Source organism: Ammospiza nelsoni, chromosome Z, assembly GCF_027579445.1.
Source record: "Ammospiza nelsoni isolate bAmmNel1 chromosome Z, bAmmNel1.pri, whole genome shotgun sequence".
Lineage (NCBI taxonomy): Eukaryota > Metazoa > Chordata > Aves > Passeriformes > Passerellidae > Ammospiza > Ammospiza nelsoni.
The window spans coordinates 21,822,629-21,847,297 of NC_080669.1; the positions used below are offsets into that span (position 1 = coordinate 21,822,629).

A 24,669-nucleotide genomic window follows, 5' to 3' on the forward strand; every position below is an offset into this window, starting at 1 on the left:
AGATGAGATGATTGAGATGAGATGAGATGAGATGAGATGAGATGAGATGAGATGAGATGAGATGAGATGAGATGAGATGAGATGAGATGAGATGAGATGAAGTGAGCTACCTCATCAGCTGCACCTAAGAGGGACAGAGAGGTTGCTCAGAAAGGTTCTCATGACAAGGGTGAAGACAATGGAGGCCTCATACTCCCTACAAATGTCCAAGCCAGTGTCACATAGAGGAGTAGCACAGACTCAGTGCCTTCCCTGAGGCAGGAACTGCAAGGAGCTGGGCTACCAAGGACTATCAGAGTGGCCTAGGGCTGATGGGAGTGGCAAAGGTCAGCCAGCACATGGTTCGCCGGAGATGGAGGGATAGGAGTGAGAGCGCAGATCAATCCTTGAAGAAGCATCCTGGCAAACAAGCCCCAGAACAGTGCTAATGGCTCAGCTCCAATGTCCATGAAAATAATTAATGAATAAGGAATTCCCTGAAGTAGGTAACCATGAAGGCAGCCAAGTGCTGAACAGAAGTGCATGCCTTGTTCACAGGCATGGTGGCTATTTAAGCCTTTCTTCCTTTCTGCCCTACAGCATTATTACAAATTAGATTCTATACCCTGAAACTGCAACAATAAAAGCCTTTTCTTTGCAATGTTATCCCAAAGAAGATGCAGAGAAATGGGTCATGACACCTTCAGCTGCAGAGCTAATCCATCACAATGTGCCATAGCTCCTACAAATTGCTGCCCCTGGCAGATCATGGCAGACGTTTCCAAATGTTCCCAGATGGCTAATACATAGCAATGGTTTGTAACCTGCCTACACTGGACCACCACAGCTGCTCCACTGAGTATTTTGGATATTGATGGATGCCCCTTTTGACCCAGAACACTGAACATGTTTAATAAAGGAGTATTGCCACCAAAATCATTCCCTTCCCTTCTTTTTCCCCACATCCTGAATTTAAAGGTCAGAAGTAAAATCAAGCTCTATGAAAACTGTTTTCCTCATTTTAGGAAGATATATTTGTGCTTTCATCTGACAGCTCAGTTGAAACATTTTGTTCTATGCCAATAGAAAGGATGGTTCTGCCTATTAACAGGAAGTACACAAGTGAATGAATCACATCCTCTTCCCAGAAAGTATATAAGCTCTCTTTGTGATGGAGTACACATCTCCTGATTTCTCTGTCCCAAATCTAAGATCTATCTATTCTCTGAAAAATTATTATATAGTGGAGTTTTTTTAGGAGATGCTTCTTAATTTAATCCTTAAGAAAGCCACAACTGCACAGAAAATAGCCAACCATTATTGATGCTTCACACTGTTTTAGTCATAGTAGTGTCTTTACCTCATGGGTGAACACAATTTCATTTTCAAGTTCTCCCAAATAAACCTTCAAAATTATTCATAACAAAACAAATACTCCAAACACTAAGGTATGCCTGTGTGTGCATACATGCATTGGGTATATACTTATGTTTACATATGAGTTACAGACACTTTAAGAGTCCAATCTTCCAGCAGACTCCAGCAGATGGAGTTGAACCTCTGTTTTGTTATTAATTCTCCCCTCTTTAGAAGCCATATTACCTATTAGTACTAAATTTCCCTCATCTTCTATGCTCCTTTTTAGCTTCCCTTCCACATTATTCGCCCTTGGTATTGTTAACAGTATTCTCACTGACCTTTTCCTCACTCAATGATATTAAGGCTGAAGGGACTTCTAAATTTTTTTCTAATCTTCCACACTACCCAACCCAGAAAAACCTCACCCAGGTATTTTTACAAGAGACACTGTGACTCACACTTGGCTAAAATTTTATCCAATAAGCACTCTTTCCAAGAATAATCCAAGAATGTCACAGGTCAAAGAATTCACCATAGCCTTTCTGTGATAATGTCCTTCAGCTGTCAGTATTTTAGGATTGAAAGGAAAGACTTAATTCCATCCTGCTCCTTCCTATCTTCACTTTCTGTAAGCACTTATTAATTTTTCTCCTACATTTTTTAATATTTGTAGCATGTGTTTAATATTTTTCTGTTATATGCAACTATGTGTATTTCAGGAAACCTATGTATAGCAGGGAAAAAGAAGACTGTCAATACTGAAAATTCAAGAAAGAGGCCTCATTATGAGAAAGAGAACCCATCCTTTGGCACTCTGTGCTTAGATCATTCTCATACTCTTTCCCAGGGAAAAGGATATCAAGGCATCTAGTAATTTTATAAACAGCATAAGAGAAGTAAATTAAAGTAACGTTTGAGCCAGGTAGGCACTCACCCAGCTTCATGAATGTTTGAGCAAAAATAGCTGGACAACTGTTCATTGATTTCCAGTAATTAAGACAGCTGAATTTCCAGTTGTTGTAATTTAACATAGCACTGTAACCTCCAGGGGAAAAAAAAAATCACCTGCTAGCTCTTAATGGCACAATTTTGAAGTTTGACCTCGCATTCCTCCTCAGGCACATTTTTATTTCAAGGTGTTCATAAAATACTTCTACAAAGATGCATTAAATGTTACACATAAACAGAAAACATCATCTGAAAAATATGAGGCAAAAAGAACGTAGCAGCTCTACATAAATGGAGGCCAGGCTTACAGTGAATATATTGAGCATGATTCTGTTCATTTCATTTCTATAGGTAAAAAAGAAACATACAGGCATTCAGAAACATGGCTACAGACAGGATAATCTTTGAATGCACCCTTGTCATCTGGGAGCCTATGTACAGTGTTGCATCATAAGATTTAAATAGAACCACTTAACCCAGGGGATCAATGAGATGAATCAGAAGAGAATGAGCTGAGAGTAATTTCACTGAGGGACTTTGTCTCCAGCAAGGCAAAGTGCTATTGCAGAAAAAAAAGGAATAGTGTGCTCTACAGTTCCACAAAATAGGACAAAAAGTAACAACCTTAATGTCCAGAAAGGAAAATCCTTCTGTAGAAAGGATTAGACAGACAAGACATTAGTGTAAATCCTGCTGAGGGTAAAGATGGAAAAGAATTGGCACAGATTACTTGAAGATGACACACATCTCCATCACTGGAGGTTTTAATAGGCCAGACAAACACCTGCCAGAATGATGTGGGTGCACTTAATCCTGCATCAGGCACAGACATGGACTGATGACCCCCTTAGTCCTTTCAGCTCTGCTCTTTTGACTCTCATCTGAACCAAAAATCAGCTAAGAAGGAAGAAACACTGGAGTCAACCACACTTACTCTCCCCAGTGAGTTACAGATCATATCTGCTTGAATACATTTGTATGCTTCTATGGCGAAACCTTTTTGTACAGAAAACTTACAAAGCATTTCACATGGTGGCAAAATACAGCTGTAAATGCAAATACAAGTAATATGTGGATAAATATTATAATATAGCCCCAAGGTATCATCTAGAGTCCTATCTACTTAGTTTATTGACAAAAGTTGAGCTACTCTAAATTGTCATTGAAATGTCTTGTGACCTTAACTGCAAATTAAGCTGTGTTCTTACAACTTGGAATATAATTTTCAATCATTAAGGTTCAAGAGCTGAAATTTATTGTGTTTTTCTTTGATGGCTCATAGGGCAAACCACCACAGTTGTCTTGCCACTGTCTCACTATTCCTTAGGAAAATTTAAAAATCATTGGGAAGATACAAGGAATGGTGAAGAAGGAGATAAACTCAACACAGAACCATGCAAAATAGTAGGAAATTCCAACTTAGGAAATGCAGAAAGTGAGAACAAACTCATTGTAACTGGCAAAACATTTCCTCTCAGATTCAGACTAAAAAGTGCTTTAGCAATACTGCAAAGCGCAGTATTGACACACAATATGTGAAACTCTGCTGATTTCATGTGGATTCACTTAAGAAATGCATTTAGCCTATTGGTGGCAACCACAAGTCATTCTACAGTGTCATCTCCCTGATAGCTATACTTAAATAGTTTCATCAGTTTTGCCCTTTGTCAGCAAGATGAACCAGTGATGGCTATGTAAGAGAAAGTCATTAGGCAACACATCAGCAGGACTAAGACAAAGCCACAGGGCTGATTTTATCTGTCTGCATACATTCCTGTGTTGTTTAGTAGTAGCAGTGAGAACACTGCTGTGGTTTGGCTGACAAACCATTAATTGGCAGCTCATGGTAGCCCTGCACTTTCTACTCAAACCTGAGCACAGATGCTAGCTAGCATCAGGGCTGACAGTTCTGCAGACCTGCTCCCATGGGCTAAGTACCAGCACCAGGAGACCACAAACACATGCTGTCCACGCATTGTGCTGAGAGCAGTCAAAGTACGATTCTCTCCCATCCTCAGTCCTGAATTATACACCCAGTCTCGGATCCAAATAAGTTGATAGTAGTTCAATAACTTCTTGTTGTGCCTTCACTTGTTACTTGACACTCATTTGCATGATTTTATGCACGATAACAGGAACATGTACTGGAACATTTGAATATTCCAACAGGAATATGTTGGGATACTATAAATACTTTATTTAATGTTGAGCATATAGGCTAAAAACAATATAGTTAACAACTGAAACATACCATGATCCCTGAGCAGATGTAAGCAAGTAGCCCCTTCTCCAAAGACAAACATTAGCTACAAGGGCACTGGCTGTTAAATTATCTCGGCATGTACTTACAAGAACTGAATTATACAACCATAACTATAGAATTACCCTCAATAAGTGATTCTTGAAGAAACTGAGGCCTTTACAACATCTAAGTTTGAAGTGCCAGAGTGTTCCCTTAAGTAAATTCTTGTGGGACGGAAAACACTCCTCCTCTCTAATTTCTGGCAATGGCTTATAGCAGAAAGCTGCACATGAAGAAATGTATTTTTAATAGGCCATTTATTGTTCCCCAGAAAGGCTAATGCACTTAACATAAAATCAAATTAAATCCAAGTACATTACCAGAATAACTCAATTAATATAATTTATTTCACATGTCAGAAAATGAGTGTGATCTCAGGTGTTCCTATTCTATGGTAAACAGTTCAATTATACTTACACATTTTTATATAAATCACCGTAAGAATATTCTAAAAACAAAGATAGATGGCATTTGTATGCTCTGATGTTTTGTTGTTTTGTTAAAGTCACTAAATATCTCAATTTTCACACCTCATTGTTTATTGTCACTGGAGAAGACCATTTTCATCTTTTCATCTTCCCATTGGAACATGCTCTAAACTATTTGCTTGGACTTACAATACGTGAAACAATAGTTCCCTCTTCTGGACTGAGGTAATGCTACATTTAGAATAACAGAATTCTGGTTAATGTTCACTAAAGGTGTGGGTTTTCTTCCCTAATTGAACAATCTTACAATAAAAAGAAAAGCCCTGAAGTGTATACACAAAGAAGTCAAGCATGTAAAGAAAGAGAGGTGTAGAAATCAATGAAGTATTGGATTGTGGGGCTTTGCATTCGATTTCACCTAAAGGCACTGATAGCTGCAACAGATGTAAGTAAGGATCTGTCACCATTTTGATAGTGAAACATAAACTCTCCGGAATGCATTGATTCCCAAACTCCCAGGGTTTTTTAAAAAGTGGTACAAATCACTTATCTGGAAGGAGGAATTTATTTTAAACGAGTGTTTAATTCAAAGTCTTGTGCTTTTGGACCAGAGCATCAATTACATAACCAAAGATCAGCTACTGCATACTAAATTTTAAAAAGTAACCACCCTCTCAATTGAAAGAATTGGGACAATGGATAGAGGAAGTTAGGCAAAAAAAGAAAACCTCAAGGTTCCAGATTCACAGAACAAAACATGCCCTCAAAGACACCAGTTGTTATCCCCGCCTTGAATAAAGCATCAGAAGGCAAATTTCTGAAGGTGCACAAGTGCCTTAAACTAACTAATGCTCTCTCACAAGTGTTTTTCTGTGAAAAGCAGGCCAGTACAGCAAAGTACCAGTATGGAAGAGTTGAAACTCTGGGTTACCTGCAGCTGGAGACAAATGGCAGGTACAGACTCAATCTTGTGAACAAAGGGTGCCAAACTCGCCTCTGGAACAACACTTTCAAGGAAGTTCACACTAGGAAGTTCAAGCCTTGCTCCACAGACCTCCATGACTCTTGCCTTGTCTGGCAAGGAGAGTCTGGGAAAAAAACTGATGGTCTCTACAGGACAGGGCCTGTATTTGAACCACAGCAATGTTACTCTTGATGAAAATATCCCTGAACAGAAGTTGCTCAAAATACCCTCTTTTTGAAACAAGAGCCCCCCTGAAAGGGGTGAGAATCTGCAGTGGTTCACATGGAGGTGGGAGAGTGAAAACTATCAGTCCCAAGTCCAGCTGTATAGGTGTAATACAGATCAGCCCATCTTAACCATCAGGAAATTTTATTGAGTGCTCTGTGAACTCTGAGTGGTCCCACTGGATCACCCAGAGCCTGGGCATACTCCAGTAAAACAGGCAGAACAGACCAATAGGTTTAACTCCCATTTCTTCAGTGCACAATTGGGTTAATAACTGACTGCAGAAAAACACAGTAAACTTTACCAGGGTGGTGGTCTTTCTTCTCTGATGTCTAAAAGATACTATTCCAAGAGCCACATACTCCCAAAATTAGTGTTACAATGCTTGCTGTTGCAATAATCAATAAAAACTCCTCTCCACACATACAGAGGAGCCTGCAGCTAAAACAGTCCTGTGAGAGGAACATATTCTATAGCAACATGGTCACCTTTAGGTAGCTGAAAGGTTTCATATTTGGTATACTGACCTGCTCCTTTCTGATATTGAATTCAACTGAATAGCCGAACAATTCTGCTACATTTACCTTCCAATGGGGAGAGAAGCATGTTTTGAGCCAGGTGTTTATTTGTATATTCTTTTCATGAAAGGATCTGATGCCTGTTCCATCACTGTAAGATGAATCAGTTTCCATGAACCATGAACACAGTGATTTGCTCCCTTCCAATGATCATTTGAAAAAACTAAGGTTTCTTCTTTCTGTATGATTGACAATTCCACTGACTGCACCTGATTTTCATTGTCTCTTGATGATGATGAAAAAAAAACTTCTCAAGCCTTTTTTTCACTTCCAGAGGCTTCCAAAGCTTCCTAAAGATTGTTTTAACCCTCTACACATAAGGGTCAGAGACAGAAGCACTCTAAGAACCTGAGTGTGAACTGCTATAATCCACTTCTGTGGCCCTAAAAACAAGGTCCCCAGATGGGCAATACACTCAAGAGCTGGGCTCAGAGATCATTGTGTGTCCCTTTGAACTCAAAATATTCTTTGGTATGGCAATTATATCCCTTTTCACCACTCCTCTCAGACAAAAGGCAAGCATTCTCACCTGTGCCTCACTTTTTCAGTGCGCTTCCCTTCCCTAAAAATGTATTTGGCTTGAGAAGGAGTGCACTTTTAACTTTACCACCAGCAAAAGTAATTGTGGGTTTATGAGCAGACAAAATTTATGTGTGTAGAAAAATGTGTGACACGCTTCAAATCAGAGTAACTGAGCCTTAGGAAAACACAGTCTCTCCCTTTAATTTATTTTCAACTATTTTCAGCAGCAATAGAAAGTAAAATCAGTTCCTTATTTTGCAGCTTGTTGTAAATGCTGCTACTTCTACCACTTTTCCAGCTGGGACAAAGCATCTTGCACCTTTCTTCATGAAAATAATGCTTGAGCAGAATTTCATTTAAATCTTCCCAAAGATTTCATTTGCCTCACAAATCACAGTGGACATAATTTTTGCAAAAGGCTCAGGTAAACTTACATGAAAAAATTCTGTAGGAACATCTGTGTGAAAATTGAAGAATCCATAGTCCTGTGCCCTGTCAAAAAAACGTACCGAAACATTTTGCATCACAATCAGATACACTGTACTTGACCTAGAAATTAAGCTTTCCAGATTACATTAAGTCAAAGAAGCTGAGGTGTTCTGTAAGGGCTATCAGTAGGAAGTAAGGTTTGATTCAAAATACATTACCTTCATTTTTAGGTGATTCTACCCTACAGACTACCCCTCAGGTTTACTCACCAGAATTTTTTGTTCCTTGCTCACATTTGTTCACATCAAGTCCTGCAGAGATATGGAATCAGTGCAAAGATTCAACTTTGGCATTTAAAGACCTGAAGCTGAGTTAAGGTAGTGATGGTATTTTCCCATAAACCTTGCAAGACCTGATCAAATATACCCACGTCAGTCAAGACAGTGAAAATATAAAGCATCAAATCCAACACAAAGAAGAAGCCCAGTCACTCATTCTAATAAAAAGAGAGAAGAATATGAGGCAACATCCAAAGCAGATGAAGGCCCAAGCTCTCTACTGTTAAAGGAAATAAAATTATACTGCCTCTATCCACTTCTAATGCCCCTCACATATGCTATCCATATCTCATGACTAAGCACTGAGAAAGATGAAAAACACAGATAACTTCTGCTATTATGCCCCTTCCTCTGAGAATCCTCAAGGGTTGTTTGTGGTGGGATCATAATTTATCATTTAGGGAGGTTTGCTGCTTGTGTGGGCCTTTCACTGATAATGCTGGGCAGAGGCTACTAAGGCTTATCAGCCTGTCTACTGTGCAGTGGTGCCTTTCCATGTGTGTACCAAAGACACCACCATGGGCAACCTGAGAATTATCAAATGTAACTAGCAGGCTAGAGGGGAGCTGCTGAAGAGTGTGGACACCCAAGTGGTTTTCTCCACTGTGCCCAAAGAGGACTCAGCAGAAACCGTGCATGAACCACTGGTTGCAGAGCTGCTGCTCATAGCAGACTTCTGAGTCCCACAGCCACAGCAGCGACGGTGAGAATCTGAAGGACATAACCAGGCTCCAAGGAAAGCAAAAGCTGGCAGAGAAAAAGAGATGTTGTTGAGGTAGATAAGTAGATACCTGCTGTATACCATATTAGGGAGGATCAGGTTAAGGTATGCTTCAACATCCTGTATGTACACAGGTTTGTGGAGCCAGATGGGTTTGACCCAAGTGTGCTGAGGCAGGTGAAGGCCAGTGGCATTGTAAGGCCACTCTCGGTGTCCTTTGAAAGGTGGAGGTGGAGGTGAGTGGGAAAAGTTGCAAATTACTCTCAGCCCTGCCTTCTAACCATGTAAGGAGAAGATGAACTACAGCCTCATGCAATCCTTTGGAAAATGTTGGAGAAAATCCTCTTGGAGAGCATTTCCAATAGCATGAAGAATCAGAAGGTGCCCAGGAGTAGTCAGCCTGGATGTCTAAGCAGAAAACCAAAAACTGTTTGCAGAACAAATCCAAAACTGTTGAACCTCTCCCTTAGTGACCTGCAGGGTGGGACAGCACAGACTCAAGCAAGTTCAGAGAGCATATAAAAGAGGAAGGAGTGGAAGGTGCAGTAGACAGCTGTGCTGCACTTCAGGGGAACCTCAACAGGTGAAATGCAGAGCTGGACAGGGAGGAATGTGACAAAAAACAGCAAGAGCAATTGCACCATCCTGCAGGTAAGGAGGAGTAGCTCCATGCACTGGCACCTGCTGGGGACTTGTGAAGCTGACAGGCAGCTTTACAGAGAAGTTCTGTGAGGTCCTGCTGGACAGTAAGCTGAGTTTGAGCCAGCAGCACTGGCCTTCTGCAAAAATGACCAACACTATCCTCAACTGTATTTAGGAGTGCATTAAGAGCAGCTCAGGGGAACCTGTCCTTCCTGTACCCTCAGTGCTGGTGAGGCCATGTGAGGAGTGCCAAGTCCAGTCCTGGGCTCCCAGCAGAGACAAGTTGGCGACAGACTGCAGTGGCCCCAGCACAAGCCCAGAGATCCTGCTCTGAAATAGTGCTACAGCATGTCCAAGAGGCAATTCCTGATACTGCAACTTCACTTCACTGCCCCCCTGCAGCTTGCAGCCACCCTGTCCTAGAGAAGGATGCTACCCAGCCCAAGACAACAAGGGGGATCTGCTGCTTGCCACTGCAGGGCAAACAAGGGGGCATCATCTCCATGCTCTCCTCTGCCTGCAGCTCCTTGAGCACACCAAGGGTACAGCCTTCCAAAAAGAGAAATAAAATGAGAATGACAACTACTGTCTGTGACAGTGGTCACAGGGGTTTTCAGGTGAAGGAAGAGACGAGAATGTTGATTCTATGTTCAGAAGGCTTGATTTATTATTTTATTATATATATATTGCATTGTAACTATGCTAAAAAGCAACAGAAGGAAAAGGTTTCTTCAGAAGCTAGCTAAGCTAAGAATAGAATAGAAAAGAATGAATAACAAAGATCTGTGTCTCGGACAGAGAGAGAGCCAGCTCTGCCGTGAGTGGCCACTAAATCAAAACATCTACACAAGACCAATCACGGTCCCACCTGTTGCATTCCACAGCAGCAGATAACCATTGTTTACATTTTGTCTCTGAGACCTCTAAGCTTCTCAGAAGGAAAAATCTTAAAGAAAAAGATTTTTCATAAAAGATACCTGCTACAGCTGTCTAGGTTTTATTCTGTAGTTGACAGCTGGCCTGGAGTAGCGGGTGAAGATGTGAAGTGTTGTGTTTCTAAATCCAGCAGGCAAGATAACACTGCAGGGCTGTGTTTAACTCTGTCTTTCAGGTTAAGCAGCTGTAACACCAGAGTTGCAAAGGCGCTGCAGGCTCTTCCTCTGCCTCCCACACTAATCTGCCTGCTGCTGCCTTTTTCTAGGCTTTGGTGTGAGCAGTGAGACTGCATCAGCCCCTGAGGAGGCACACAGTGCCTGCCCAGGCACTCTCACCAGCACAAGGTTCCTTACAAGAACATTATTTCTCCTTACACTGGCCTAAAATATGCTACAAAAAACATTCAAAATTACATCTCAAATGCAGCCATGAGCATTTCTATGCCCAAAGCTGTAACTGATAAACAAACCACTACAGTGAAAGACAGCTCCAAGGACATGAGCACAGGGAATGGTTCTTCAAATTTTCACCACAGCTATCATGCCCATGGGAATCAGAGCAGTGAACAAAAACAACAAAAGGAGCTTTAAAGAGAGCTTCAGACTTGAGATGGCTTCGGACCACACTTTTTTTTCCCCTGGTGGCTGTAGATGCTCAGCATCGTGACAGTAAGCACAATGGGAATTTTGCTTGTATGTGACGTAGCTGGAGGTTGCAGCTGCTATCCTGTGCTTTTTCTGTGCTGCTTCAGTCTGCTAAATAAAAATCTTGTCTTCAAATAAATAAATTTTGTAATAACACATTAAACCCTCCTCATGTGGAATATCTAAAAGAGCCTGGTCAGAGTTGTACTGCACAAGAGAAGAGCTAGGACTGCAAGACAGCAGCCGGCACCTCACCACACAGAATGCATCTCCAGCAGCTCTGAGTTTACTCAAGGCAACACACACAGTAATTCAGTGTGCAATGGCCACCCGTTTGTGGCATCAAGGGCAACTGGGAATGATGTAAAAAGAAAGGTCCATCTGCATAACTCTGTGTACAGCCCACCCCTTAATGTAAGGCCACAGCTTGACACAAGCAAAGAGACAGTAGGTGACACTCCTTTCTGCCCTTGATTGAGCTTAAGTTTCAGTCACTTCAAAAATACAATAATAAAACAACAATCTTGCATGTATAAAAATGCAAAACTCTAAATATATTTATTATTCAGTTATATTTGCTTTTCATTGCACAGATTTGTTTTTTATCCCCATGTTCAAGAGTTTTTTACAAAGCTTTTAGGAGTTCTGAAACTTAGAATGATCACTCAATACTATTTAGGCACAGATCATGAACGCAAAACTCCATTTCCTCAAGGTTTTTTCCAGTGAAAGATTAGTGGTTGCAGTTAAGCTCCAAATTTAAATACATTTCACAGTCCACGCTTTTACAGGCATATCGTCCAAAAAAGAAGTTTTGATTAAATAGGCTCACCACAGCCTAAATAAAAGCACCTTCTTTTCCATAAATCAACAAAACCCAAGGATAAAAACCATAGTGGCCAACCATTTTCTATGCTAGCCAGTCATAGATTAACAAAGAAACAGTTCTCAGGAGGATGTAAAAATCCCCTGGAAAAATTACTTTACTTTGGAAATAATTTAAATTATTTCGTATTTAAAAAAATAAGCAAAAAAAAAAAAAAATGCAGCCAATAAAACACATCTGGTGACAAGGATTTGTCCTAGACATATCCCCTAGTTGATTCCATGATTTCTATGTGCCACAATAGAGGTGCACAGTTACAGGTTAAACAGTGTTTGCTTGCTCTGCCTGGGTTTAAGACATGTCCATAAGGTCCAGCATGGAGCCAGAGAGCTGGTGCTGGAGGGTGAGTGTGGCCACAGGCTGAGGAAGGCTGAGCAGCCTGGGAGGATGCAGGGGGCTGGACAATGCAGCTGGCAAGAGGGAACCTGCAGCTGTAGGCGGCTGCAGGAATGGGACAAGGTGCTGGCGCCTGGGTGTGAAGGAAGCAGCAGGTGCAGGCATTAAGGACAAGTGATATCCCAGCAACCCTGCAGGGCTGTTCATGACTGGCCCTGTGATCTTACTGTTGTTGACACAAATCTTCTAGCACCATTGCTGAAACGCCTGCAGTGGGCTGAGGGTCCAACTCCCTACTCATTCTTTTAAACCTTCCCAGCAAATTCCCCCACTGTCAGCACTGTGGAGCTTTAAATGCTGTTCTCATCTCTGATGACCCCCAGTTGGCTGCAGCTGCTCTTTGGCAGAAGAAGGGAAAGAAGGCCACTAACTCACATGACACAGAGACTCTTCAGCTTCTCTGGCAAGAACTAGCTCACATCATGACCTTTTTAAAGCAAGACATCCAACACCAACTCTCCTTTTCCTATCACAAGAGTGCTGGCCCTTGGCATCCCCAGAGTGGGACTATCCCCAGCACCAGGTCAGGGCAGCCACGGCTTTCCCAAAGCACTGGGGGCTGGGCCAGGCTGTGAGGTGAGAGGGGTGCATAAGGATCACTTTGGAGCTAGAGGTGCCTCTGAAGCTCAGCAGAGTGGACTCCCTGAGCAAGGGGACGGCAGCCACAGGAGCCACATCGCTGGGCCCAGGGCAAGAAAAGAAGCTGGTAGCTGCCTTCAGTCTCCCAGTCTCCTGTCATGTGGAGGAGCAGCAAAACAGGTCATTCCTAGAGCTTAACATGTAACTTCTCCAGGAGCAGAAGAACAAGATTTTCCAAAATCTCTCACTAGCATTAATACACAAGCTTCTGACATAGGTGAGCAGGCAAGCAAGGGGAGCCTGAAGAAGCGGAGCAAGTCCATCAAAAACTGTCTGGTGATGATTAGGGAAATGTGACCACCACAAGCCAGGCAAGTCCATGCTGCCTGAAATATCAATTCTACCCCCAGTAAAAAACCTAGGAGGAGTTATCTGCAGGAACTAGAGTCTCCCCCTGTGTCCAGGGGTACAAAGAGCTGTAGGCCAGCAATCCCATTAATCATCTGTGTCCGGGCAGAGGTTTCTGAGCTCCAGCGACAGCTGTTTAATTTGGATATCTCTCTGGATTACCAACTCACGTAGTCGACGGATTTCTTCCTGTTGCCGGTAATACATCTGTAAAAGCTGTAAGAAGGCACACATTTTATTTCCTTTACACTAAAAAAACATAGGTTTAACCTGACAATGCCATCAGAGTTGTTACATCACTTCTGAGAGAAACACCTAAGGAGGAGGCCTTCAACCAGCAGACAACACCAGCAGAGCTCCTGTTGTCCACTAGATTGGGTAGTGACTGCATGTGTTTCACAGGAAGTATTTAGAGTCTAAATTCCTGGGTCTGTCACATCTCCTTCTCTGACGTTGGACAAGTCCTTTTTCCTTCTTCCAGCTGGGACTAGCATTGTCTTTCACTATGCATGCAGCAGAGCACTCAGCTCTGCAAGGGCTGCTTCTGTAACCTTAGGGTGCCAGCTCAGAAACACCCAGAAAAATATCCTTTTTCACACCACAAGGAAATTCAGATGTGAAAATTCCTGCCCTGTCAAGGTGCGGACGCTAAATTCTTGCAGAGATCAAAGGTAGGGGAAGAAAATTATTCCAGGGTTCCTAAAAGCAAACAAACTGCATGTACTTGAAAATATCCCTGAGCTGCCAGCAGTGGGAGGCTGACAAATCACCACAGAGATGTACCACTGTGCCAGCTTTGATTACTATACTGAGAGGAGGCTTTCCATTATTAAAGACAGATTGTGGACCTGCCAGGATCTTTTCTAGAGGATTTCCCAGGTGCGTGCTGCAGCCAGCAGCCAATCTCAACAGCACTGCACTAACAAGTTGACCCTCAGCAGTGAGCTGCAGATGCAGACTCTTTCCCATGTCAGGGTCCACAGTACATCAGGCAGTTAAGACTACATGGATGCACCAGGAGTACACCCACTCCTTTCACAGAAATCTCTGCTGCCTCACCAGGCTTGCTGACTGCAGTTCTCATCAAAGGCTTATCCTGCATAAACCCCAGAACCCTGAGGTCCCAAGAACCTCCTTGTGCCCAGCTAGTCATCAGGCAGGTCTGTGCCACAAGAATGCCATGGAAGTGAGAATGCTGACTGCCCCCTCCTTTCCAGACACCCTCAGCTGGGCTGTACTTCTGCTTCCTTGTGGCAGTCAGGGCAGGCAGAGTTTTTGCCACCAAAAAGAACAAAGAGCTTGCACTGACTCAGGCCAGAAAAATAAACCCTCCCTGAACTGCCACCGTCTGAATTGCATTCTTTCCTCATCTGGCTTTGAGCCTAGCCTGTAGCCCCAACACTTTACCCTAGACATTCATACCTCACTTTCAGTTTTTGGTGGTGGACACTGAAATATGTCAAAGCCATTGGAGAGGCATGTTTGTTGATTTTCTGGCAGACTGTCTTCCACTTTCAGCCTTTTTCTGCCATGTTCAATCTCTCTTGGCTTCTGCTTGTCCTCCACTGATATCCTCCCTTGTGGTTCCTGTTGCTGGCTCAGGTCAGTAGCTTCTGTGAGGGGTTCTTGATCAGGAAACTGCGGCTGGGACTTCACCGTTTCAGAGCCCGGTCTCAAGGACACCAAGAGAGGCCCTAGGGAGGGAGGAGACAAGTGAGCACTCCCAAACCACACTTAAAAATCAGCACTAAGCAATTCATTCTAACAACCAGCTCTAACCATTTCAGTCAGAGATAAACATGGAGGCACCTGACCAGAGCAGCTTCCGGAATTTACAGCCAACAAATTATCTTAACTTCCAGCCATATTTACTATGCCTCTCCTTTCCCTTCTTTCCTCTTTCTCGGGCAGGTAATAGGCCAGAGAGCTGGCAGCAGCTTACCCAAGCCCAGGAGAGCGTCACAAATGACACATAGACAGTCAGAAGGCTAACTGGCATAAGGACCTCCCATCTTTACTGAACTGCTTCTTTTTATACCCTGGTCAATACAGGTGGTCATTTAATACATTTCCCCCGATTGGCTAATTAACAAGACACCCATTTGTAAACAATCTCACGAGAATAACAGGAAAACAGATACTAGAAAAACACCACCTACAGGCTGTTTTTAAATAATTGGCTATAATTGTTTATCTCCAGCTACCTAAAGTCTCTCAGGCCAATTCTCGGAAAACTTATCTAGCTTTCTCACTCTCTGACCAGGCTATCACATCCACAGGGGAGCTGAAGGGCTGGGGAGCTCTCCACGTGCTGACCTTTGTTAATCCCAGCGAGCCATTCTTCTGCTGTCAGGGCCGGTTGGGCTGCTGCAGTCGGGGGGTAGATATCTGCCTGGTATGATTCCGACTGGAAACAAACAGAAGTCCAGAGTAACTATGACAGTGAGATTTTGGCTTAAAGAGGTCATACTGGATCGTGGTGGAGAAATGAATTTATTCCCCTTCAGCACAAGGGAGTACCATGAGCACTCATTGGCAGGGACATAAAGTCTTTTCACCTGCTCTGGACCCCACTGCTCCTCACCTGAACTCAGAAGAATTGTATCTGGAGGCCTAATTTAATTTGTGCTGGTAAGGTCTTCAGACTGGGGGAGGTTAACATAGGCTAACTCAACTCCCATGAAATCATGTTCCTGAAGATGAATACATGGATACAAAGGATGGACAAGTCTCAAATCATCAGCTGATTATCAATTGACAGAAACTGGCCAAGGAGATAAAGCTGGAGGAACACGCCTGGTTGGGAGTTGCAGTGAGCATTAGTTCTGTGTCTCTGAATGCAAGGAACTCATGCCTTCTTTTTATATTCTACTTTCTGGAAGTAAAGAGCACAGTACTGACATTTCCCATGTACCTATGCCCATGCAGTCACACAGGAGCTACCTTGGCTAGCTACAGATTCAAGGCCTGTTCCTTTCTGTAATGACACCAGCTCTGAGACTTACTCCTACATCACCCTCAGTGCAACAGGTCATGCCTTACATGCTGCAGAACAACTATCTGTAACACAACTCCACCCAATGGGTAGGGACCCATAGTTCCTATTTTACCAGGGTGATTCTTCCTCCTTCCACAAGGAGATTGTTATGCCACTCAACACCAGCTCCAACCCCTCTCCCTCTTTTGTCATTATGTCAAAAAGATTCTCTTGGAGAGGTTTACAGACAGCTAGCAGACCTGGCAGCATGTCTTGGAAAGTCAGATATTAAATTGAGTAAACTCCTGAGTAACTCTCGAGTCACCAGATAGGGTTTGTTGGCAGGGCTGCCCCAGAAACAGGCCATCTACGTCCCCCATGCCAGGAGAGAGAAAATGTCTTGTTCTACCTACTCTTGTGCCCCCAAGAGTCACAGAGATGAGGCAGTGCACCTATTTTTTCACTGATATTTGCCTCAGATAAGAACGTGATCTGAGGTCAACTTACCCGTCGAGGCACAATCATGGAGATGGGCTCAATCAGGCTTTTAGTTGGAATCAGTTTGTAGAAACGGAAAATTTCACAAGCTGCCACATCAAGACCTCTCTTTGGCATCATTCCTGGGGGAAGAGCATGAAATAAATGGAGTATAAATCTCCTTAGGAAAGCTAATGTCATCAGGCACATGAAAAGGGTCACCAAGAAATGAAAGACGTCATAGCATCAGCACCACATCAGCATGGTTTGAGGTCTGCATCCAGAACTGGCTCAGTGGCACAAATGACAAGACTAAATAATTTTTTTTTTCTGTCAGATCGTGTTGTTACATACATGCGTGGGTTTTATGCTAAGCCTCCTGCTCCTTATTCATTCTAATGAGCTCCAAATAGAGTGAGCAGAAGAGAGCAGAGCTGGCAGGTAATGCCACAACATTTGAGTATCAGGATCACTAGGAAGGGATTTCAGGACACCTAAACAACACCAGAATAGCTCTATATGGCTGAAATACCTTCCAGAGAATTATCCTCCCCAGTTCTGTCCCAAAACAGAAATGAGAATGAGAAGGGTGTGAACATCAATTCTGTTCATTTGTGTTTTAGGGACTGGCACCCAAGGTCTCTAAGTTACCTGAAAACCTCAGTGGGTTTCTCTCTCATTAGCTTGTACAGTTCAAAGCTATATCCACATCAATTCCCTTTAAAAAAGAGATTCCCTATGCTTTAGACCTTGCTTCATGGCACCCAAGCTTAGTTTTCTACTAATACCCAGTGACTTCTTTAAGCAGCAGATTCTACGTGAAGGCCTGTTGCACTTTACATTATAAATTCATCTAAAAGTGAATCTAAACTCCACTCCTCCATACAGTATTTTGTTTTGATAACATGTTAAAGGAACTTTTGTACAATAATCTTAGCAGTATGCTTGATCAGCTCAACAAAGCAGGTTAGGAAAGTAGACTTGATTCACCTTTTAAAAACACCTGTACATTTACTTTGCATGAAATTATTTTTAAAGAGACTATGACAATGAGAAATAAGGATGTTGTACTGGATTATAAAACTGAGGATTATAAAGTATTATAAAAAAAGGATTATAAACACTGAATAACGAGGAGATCCTTACAGTTACGTTTTAAATAATATATTCCTTTATTTTTTTTTAAGGCAACCTGCAGGCACAAAATTCAGTGCTGCCAAATATCCATACCAATGTTCTCTACAAGCAGGAGTGTCCACAGGTAGTGTGGAGGAGTGTTAATGATCCTAAAAACATGTAGAGGAATATGACTCAGAGTAGACCAGACAAGGTTCAAGAAAGGGTTAACAATAAGGTCTGAGGGCTGAAAGCTAAATTCTGTGACATTAGTTAAACAGTGGGTAGTACACAGAGAGGTTAATAAGCAAGGGTCTCCAAGGGAGGAGAGGTGACCTAATCATAAAAGATCTATTTCTAAATAGGAAATGTCAGTAAAAAAGAAGGTAGACAGCAATAAAGACTGAAGGCATTAAGCTGTGAAGCATCTGTTACAACAGAAATCACAGAGTGGGAATGATGGAAATAGAGCTCAAAGACAAAAATCTTGAAACAGATTGACAAACGGCAAGGAGCATTCTCTACTTTTAAATCCAGAATATCCTCCTTTCCACCTTGACTAGGTATGTGAGAGGAGACATAGCACTGACTGGTAAAACTGCCCAGCCCATGCTGGTCAGAAGGGCCCTTTCCAAGCTCTGACCCTGTAATACCACCTGTCATATTTGGATGAGCTATGCCAAGCTGACTGTAAGCACCTGTAAACCTGTGTGGAGGTTCTCCATTCTCTTTTCTAAACAGTATTTTGGATATTCCTAGACTCTGGCAGCCTCTAAAATTAAGAAACCACAATCCTCTTGTAACATTAGACATTCTGCCACTCACCAATTCCCTTCTGTGGTAAGTGAGAATGATATTCCATCAGGTAGTTCAGGTATGGTTTCTCAGGGCTTATCTCATAGTACCGTATGTTTCCATCACCCTAAAGGCAAAGAAAATCAACATCAGCCAGACCCTGCTGTTCAGCATAACAATCTGAGAAGAATTCCTGGCCCCAAGAAACCATGCAGGATCAACCACGAAACAAATTCCTACACGGGAAGGTTAGGACCCAGCTGCGTACCTCTCCACAATAAACATGGTACATCTGTAAAGGTGGTAAATGTGGCCTGATGAGGAAGAACCCTCTGGCCCCACCCCCTCTGCTCATATCCTTAGGTTAACATGCTTCAGAAGCATCTTTGACCTCAGTCTGTCACAACACAGGCTGACAGCAGAATCAAACAGGCCTGCACTTGCTGATGTGGAAAGCACTTACCTTCCCCACCACATAAAGCATGTGTGTGTCAGAGTCATAGACAGGAAACAGCAGTCCCGAGGAGCCATCCAGATCCTCCTCCAGTAAAGGCACAGAAAGGTCATTCTGGGCAGGACACAGGAAAAAGAGTCAGCTGCAATCACCTGTGAATCACCTCAAGTCCAAGACACCTCACCTGAGCCGCACCTGGCAGTGGCATGTGAGCACAGCTCTGTAATGACCCACAGCCATGCACGGACTCCTGCAAAGCTCTGTGGGTGAGAAATGGGTGCTCTGTCCCAGTCCTTGTCTGAAGTTCCTACCACTATAACACCTCAGGTATCTGATGGCATTTCAGGGTAGATATGGTAAGAAACACTGCCTGCCTCTACATGGGCCAGACGGCAGATGAAGGGGCCTTCAGGGTACACCTGCACCAATGGTGTAAAATTCACACTGAATTTTACTCATGTTCTCGCAAAACCTCTACTCTAGGCAATACTTTCACAACAGTGCACCACCCACAAGAGCAGTCTGCATCAGCCAAGCAATCTCAGCATTGCACAGTGGGAAGGTGCCTGATACAAGGACAGAACCTCCCACTGGCCTTTTGCAGGTAAGCCATGTAGGAGGACACAGCACACCACTCCATATGCAAAGCTCTCGTGTCTTGTACAAAGCTATCTCTGCACTGCTGAAAGGAGTGATTTTGGGAGGCCTGACAAAGCAGACTCTGGTGTCTTATGGCTGTCCATGTGGCGATTCTCACCACATGTACTTAGCATGTACTTAGCATAGGGTTAACACACATTTTCTCTTGCAGAACTGACCAGCTGCAGGCTGCAGTAAGCCAAGGCCTCTGTTTAGATGGTGTGGACATAAGAAAGAGGCTTGCTGGGGAGGCTCTGTGCCAATCCCTGTTCCTAAGGAGGTTTTACACACCTTGCTTCACAGATCTTTCCACTATGTTTTTAAACCAAGCACTTAAAACCCTGACATGACACCCACGAAGAGTCACAGCACTGCTTAGCATTGTGGAAAGCCTTCAGACAGCAGCATAGTGCTTTGTCTCTCACATGTGCTAAGAAGCCATGTCCAAACATAGCCAAAACATAGCAAATGGTAGGCCTGGCCTATCAGCTTTGTCTGGTAACAAAGCATGACAGCACTACGAAGAGACAAAAGATTGTGCTGCATGGTGCTTGATGCACAGAGACATGTTTAGATGCTGACAAAGTAAAAATATCTCACTGCATATAAAACGGCAGATGAGAGCAGCCATCCTGAGAGGAGATCAGATGTCTTGGAAATGACCAATTAAGCACTACCTCAGTAGTCTACTGTCAGGAATCATCAGAAATCAAAAACACCCAACATAATTTTCTTCTTTCAGGGCTTCATCTGCGTATGCTGTGTCTAGAGCTCATTTCTCTTTCCAGGACCAGTTTGCCAGTAAGACCAGTAAGAGCCAGGTTTAGTCAGAGCTACAGTAACCATGAGGTCCTTTGAACAATTTCTTCTTGTAGCAGGCTGCTGTGGTTTAACTCAGTCAGCAACTACGTACCATGCAGCCATTTGCCCGCTTCCCCTTGGTAGGATGGAGAAGAGAATCAGAGAAAAGTAAACCCATGGTTGAGATTCAAACAGTTAAGTAATTGAAAAAAAAAGAAAAAAAAAAAGAACAATAACAATTGTAATGAAAAGAAAAGGGAGAGAGAGGGATAAAACTCAAGAAAAATAAGTGATGGACAACACAACCACTCACCACTCGCTGACCAATGCCCAACCAGTCCCTGAGTAGCAATCCATGGCTCCTGACCAAGTCCCCCCAGTTGAGCATGACGTTCTATGGTATAGAATATCCCTTTGGCCAGTTCAGATCAGCTGTCCTGGATATCCTCCCTCCCGGTTTCTCGTGCACCTGCACACTGGCAGAGCATGAGACACTGAAAAGTCTTTGACTTAGGGTAAGCACTACTTAGCAACACCCCAAAATGTCAGTGTGCTTTCAACACTAAATCCAAACCACAACCGTGTGCCAGCTACTAAGAAAATTAATTCTATCCCAGCCAAAACCAGGACATGGGCACAGCATTCACTTTGCTCTCTTAGGCTTCTATGTTGAAAACCTCTCCAGAAACTCAGTTATGTCTCACACCAGTAAGACCTATCACCACTCAAGAATCTGACAGATCACTTCTGAATTCCTGTTATAAATTAATTCTTGTGTATGTGGCAGGTGGAAAGTTAAAGTGACAGCAAAAGAGAGAAAACAGAAGCTGGTAGGGTTAAGATTTTTGATCCAACTCACTTGATCCCATAATGCAATTTGCCTATTATTCCACCGAGATGTTCCAGTAGAAAACAGCATTTTCATGTTTCCAAGGAATGAGACTTTATTGACTCTGTGAGACTTGTAGCTTCCTTCCTGTAGAAGAGAAAGGACACTGCTTGAGTAAGACAATATCTGTTGCATAGTGACATTTCATGTTCCCTGACAACTCTCATTCACTCACATCTGAAAGATCTGCTCAGCCCAGCTGAACAATGGTGAGCAGGATTTCACAGGCATCTGAAAATAGTGGCCTAAACTCCTCAGGATCATTCCCAAAATCTCAACAACACATCATAGAATATTCTGAGTTTAAAGGGACACACAAAGATCATCAAGTCCAACTCTAAAGCAAATGGCACATACAGGGATTAAACCCACAATCCTGGTGCTATCAACACCCTGCTCTGACTGGCTGAGCCAGTCTCACCTCTCTAGCTGTTGATTCACATATTTGCAAGACAGCAGTCTTTAGTAGTTCCAGGCATGACTTTCTGTGTACATAAACTTCTGCAAATAGCTACAAAATGCAGCCAGCAGCACCTAGCCAATAAAATCCAGGCAACAAGAACAACCATTGAGATATTTGTCATTGGGACAAATGTACACTTGCATCCACCTCTCCACCTGATCTCTACATTCCCTCCATGGGCTGCAGGAGGTACCTATGAAAACAATACAATCCAAGTAAGGTTTCAAGGAGCAAGGAATATTGTATCAAGACACAAAATCCCTGTTTTCAACAATGACAGCAAGCATTCTGCGGAAAGCAGAAGGGAACAGCACCATATAGTGCCTTGAGCAATGCAGATGCATCGTCTTTTATGGCAATGAAGGTACTGAGGAGAGGAAACACTCCAAGAGGCGAGATCAGATGGACCATAGACCTCTGAACCCAACCTACCTGTAGGACTGTTCCAGCACGAGGGTCTATCACACGTATCTTTCTGTCCCTGCAAGCAGTGGCAAGGAGACTGCCATCTGTGTTGAATGACATGGAGAGGACCACATCTTTGTGAGCATCAAGAATCTTCACTGGGTTTGAAATAACAGCGTCCATGACATCAAGGTTCCAGATCATTATCTGGAGCAAAAATAATTTTACAAAATCAGTCCTTTGCTGCCTCACACCCGGGACTTTGTGTACTCTATTCACTTCTTCATCTTTTCTCTACATGTATAGGTCTTACCATCATAAGTGATTGTTCTTCAGCACTTAAAATAATTCCTGATACTAACAGCAACATATCAATGTCAGCTAAGAATGTCCAATATTTTAATTTCCTTTGAAACCACATTTTGTACATAAAAATAGACAACATCAGTGCATATACATGCAGTAGCACAAAGAAAAGTGGACGGCATTGCATGCTGTATGCAATTCAGTAAATGAGAAGTGCAGAGTAGACTGAAGTTCATCAGAAGGCTGGAAAATTAGACAGTCCTTTTGAACTTATAGCAACATCCTTTTGCCTTTGGGTCATCATGGAAATTCCCCCTGAAGAAAGCTTCCAAACTCTTTAGTACCATCTTACAGCTTGAAATTAAAACAAATTTCAAAGCACCAAGCCAAACAGCGTGTCCTAGGAGCACAGACCCACCTTGTAGTCATAGCCAGAGCTGAAGAGGATGTTATCAGCCGTGGGATGCCATTCAATCAGACCAACTCTTCGAGCATGCCCAAGAAGTTCTTTCTTCGGAGTGGTAATGTTTCTTTTTAGCAACTGATTGGGGATGTCCCAGATTTTAACCTGAATGGCACAGCATGGGTCTTTGTGAGATTCCTGAGAAGGAGCTAATTCAGAATTTACCAATAGCTATTAAGTGCCTTGGAATTACTCTTCCATTTGTAGTGAATAGGAATGTAACTGGCTTTTTTGAACATCTATCTTTGTTATTTGTATCTTTACTATTCTGTGGACCTGAAGACTCCTCTTTATGTTCTATCTTCAGACAACAGTCCTACCAGGGTTTCTTTAAATTTGGCAATCCAACCCTTAGACCTGTCAGCACAATTATGAAAAGTTATTCCCAAGGGGAAGAAATAAACCACTAATCTTGCAGACCTTGCCTCTTAAGTGTACTGAAGCCACTCAGCACTGGGAGCGTGCTGTCTTGTAACAGGCCCACCTACAGCTCTGGGTCCTTCTGGAGGGATGCTGCATCCCTTCTAGAGGGATGAAGACAAAAATGCTCTGTCCTCCTGTGGCGGAAGAAAACAATAGCAGAAACCAGCAAGAGGGGCTGAACCTCTTGCTGGTTTCTGCTATTGTTTTCTTCTTTCCCACGCTAACCCTCGAAACACAAGTATTTAGGATGCTAACAGATGATTAATCCTTTGGCTCAATGAAAATTACTATGCTTGTGTCATAATTTTTTTATTTCTTAGCCTGAAGCAAAAGCAAAATGCTCTTTGGAACATAGTTTGTGGAAATCAGCCACAGATGCCCAAGTCTCCTACTGTTTGGTTGATGAGGATCACACCTTTCTAAGACAAATAAGAAGGAGACCCAAATTCTGGGACCTCCTGGCATCAGCACCCTTCTCCACAGTGTATTCTTTACCCCAATAAGGAATCAAGCCCACCAGAAACACAATGGCTGTAGAGTCCAGCAGTATCTGCATGAAATTCTACAGCAGTTAGAGAAAATATCACACTTTACAATCAGACTGACTGATTCCTTACAGTTTCAACAGCTATCACTAAAGAAATGGGGCTAAGAGACTAGAAAAGGGAAAACAGGTTGTGTTCATGCTGACAAGAACTGCCTAGAATGAGCCACCCACTCCTTGTGCTGTGAAATGGTTGGTTTTAAAAGCAGAGAAAAGCACCTGGCTGGAATCTCAGACTGCATTAAAAGGCAGAAATTTCCAGTTCTTTAGTGTGCAGAATAAGCAGGTCTTGGACTCAGGCCTGCAGGGCAAGCAGGGACAGTCCAAGCATGAGCAAGCTGTCTACCCTGCTACCTCTTGAAGAAAGTCTGATAAAATGAAGCAAAAGGCACAGAGTTGCCCCTCTAACCAGAGGGCAGCAGAACTTCAACAAGTTGAACTCTTCATGCCTGATGATTTGCCAAGAAGAACAGAAGGGCTAAGAAGATAAGCTCAAACTCTTAGCCCCTAGGCCTTTGCATAGGCCTCAGCCCCAAGCCCACCTGAAACAGCAGGGAGAACTGGAACTCACTATTCACAGAGAATATGCAATCCTTTCCATGCCCAAAAGTACCATTCTACATAGCTCCAGCT

General features: G+C 42.9%; 1 protein-coding gene across 1 annotated transcript in view; it reads right to left on the minus strand.

Annotated features, from left to right (window-relative positions):
- Window positions 1-11,589: 11,589 nt before the first annotated feature.
- The window catches only part of CORO2A (coronin 2A), a 55,561-nt gene continuing 42,481 nt past the window's right edge, over window positions 11,590-24,669 (minus strand). Inside the window, exons 4-12 of the mRNA XM_059492121.1 lie at window positions 23,025-23,174; window positions 22,328-22,507; window positions 21,403-21,519; window positions 19,113-19,217; window positions 18,680-18,776; window positions 16,769-16,881; window positions 15,601-15,691; window positions 14,707-14,978; window positions 11,590-13,500 (exon numbers count right to left, since the gene is read on the minus strand). Coding sequence (XP_059348104.1) covers window positions 13,372-13,500; window positions 14,707-14,978; window positions 15,601-15,691; window positions 16,769-16,881; window positions 18,680-18,776; window positions 19,113-19,217; window positions 21,403-21,519; window positions 22,328-22,507; window positions 23,025-23,174 — 1,254 coding nt within the window. The 3' untranslated portion in view covers window positions 11,590-13,371. The remainder of the gene's footprint in view (window positions 13,501-14,706; window positions 14,979-15,600; window positions 15,692-16,768; window positions 16,882-18,679; window positions 18,777-19,112; window positions 19,218-21,402; window positions 21,520-22,327; window positions 22,508-23,024; window positions 23,175-24,669) is intronic.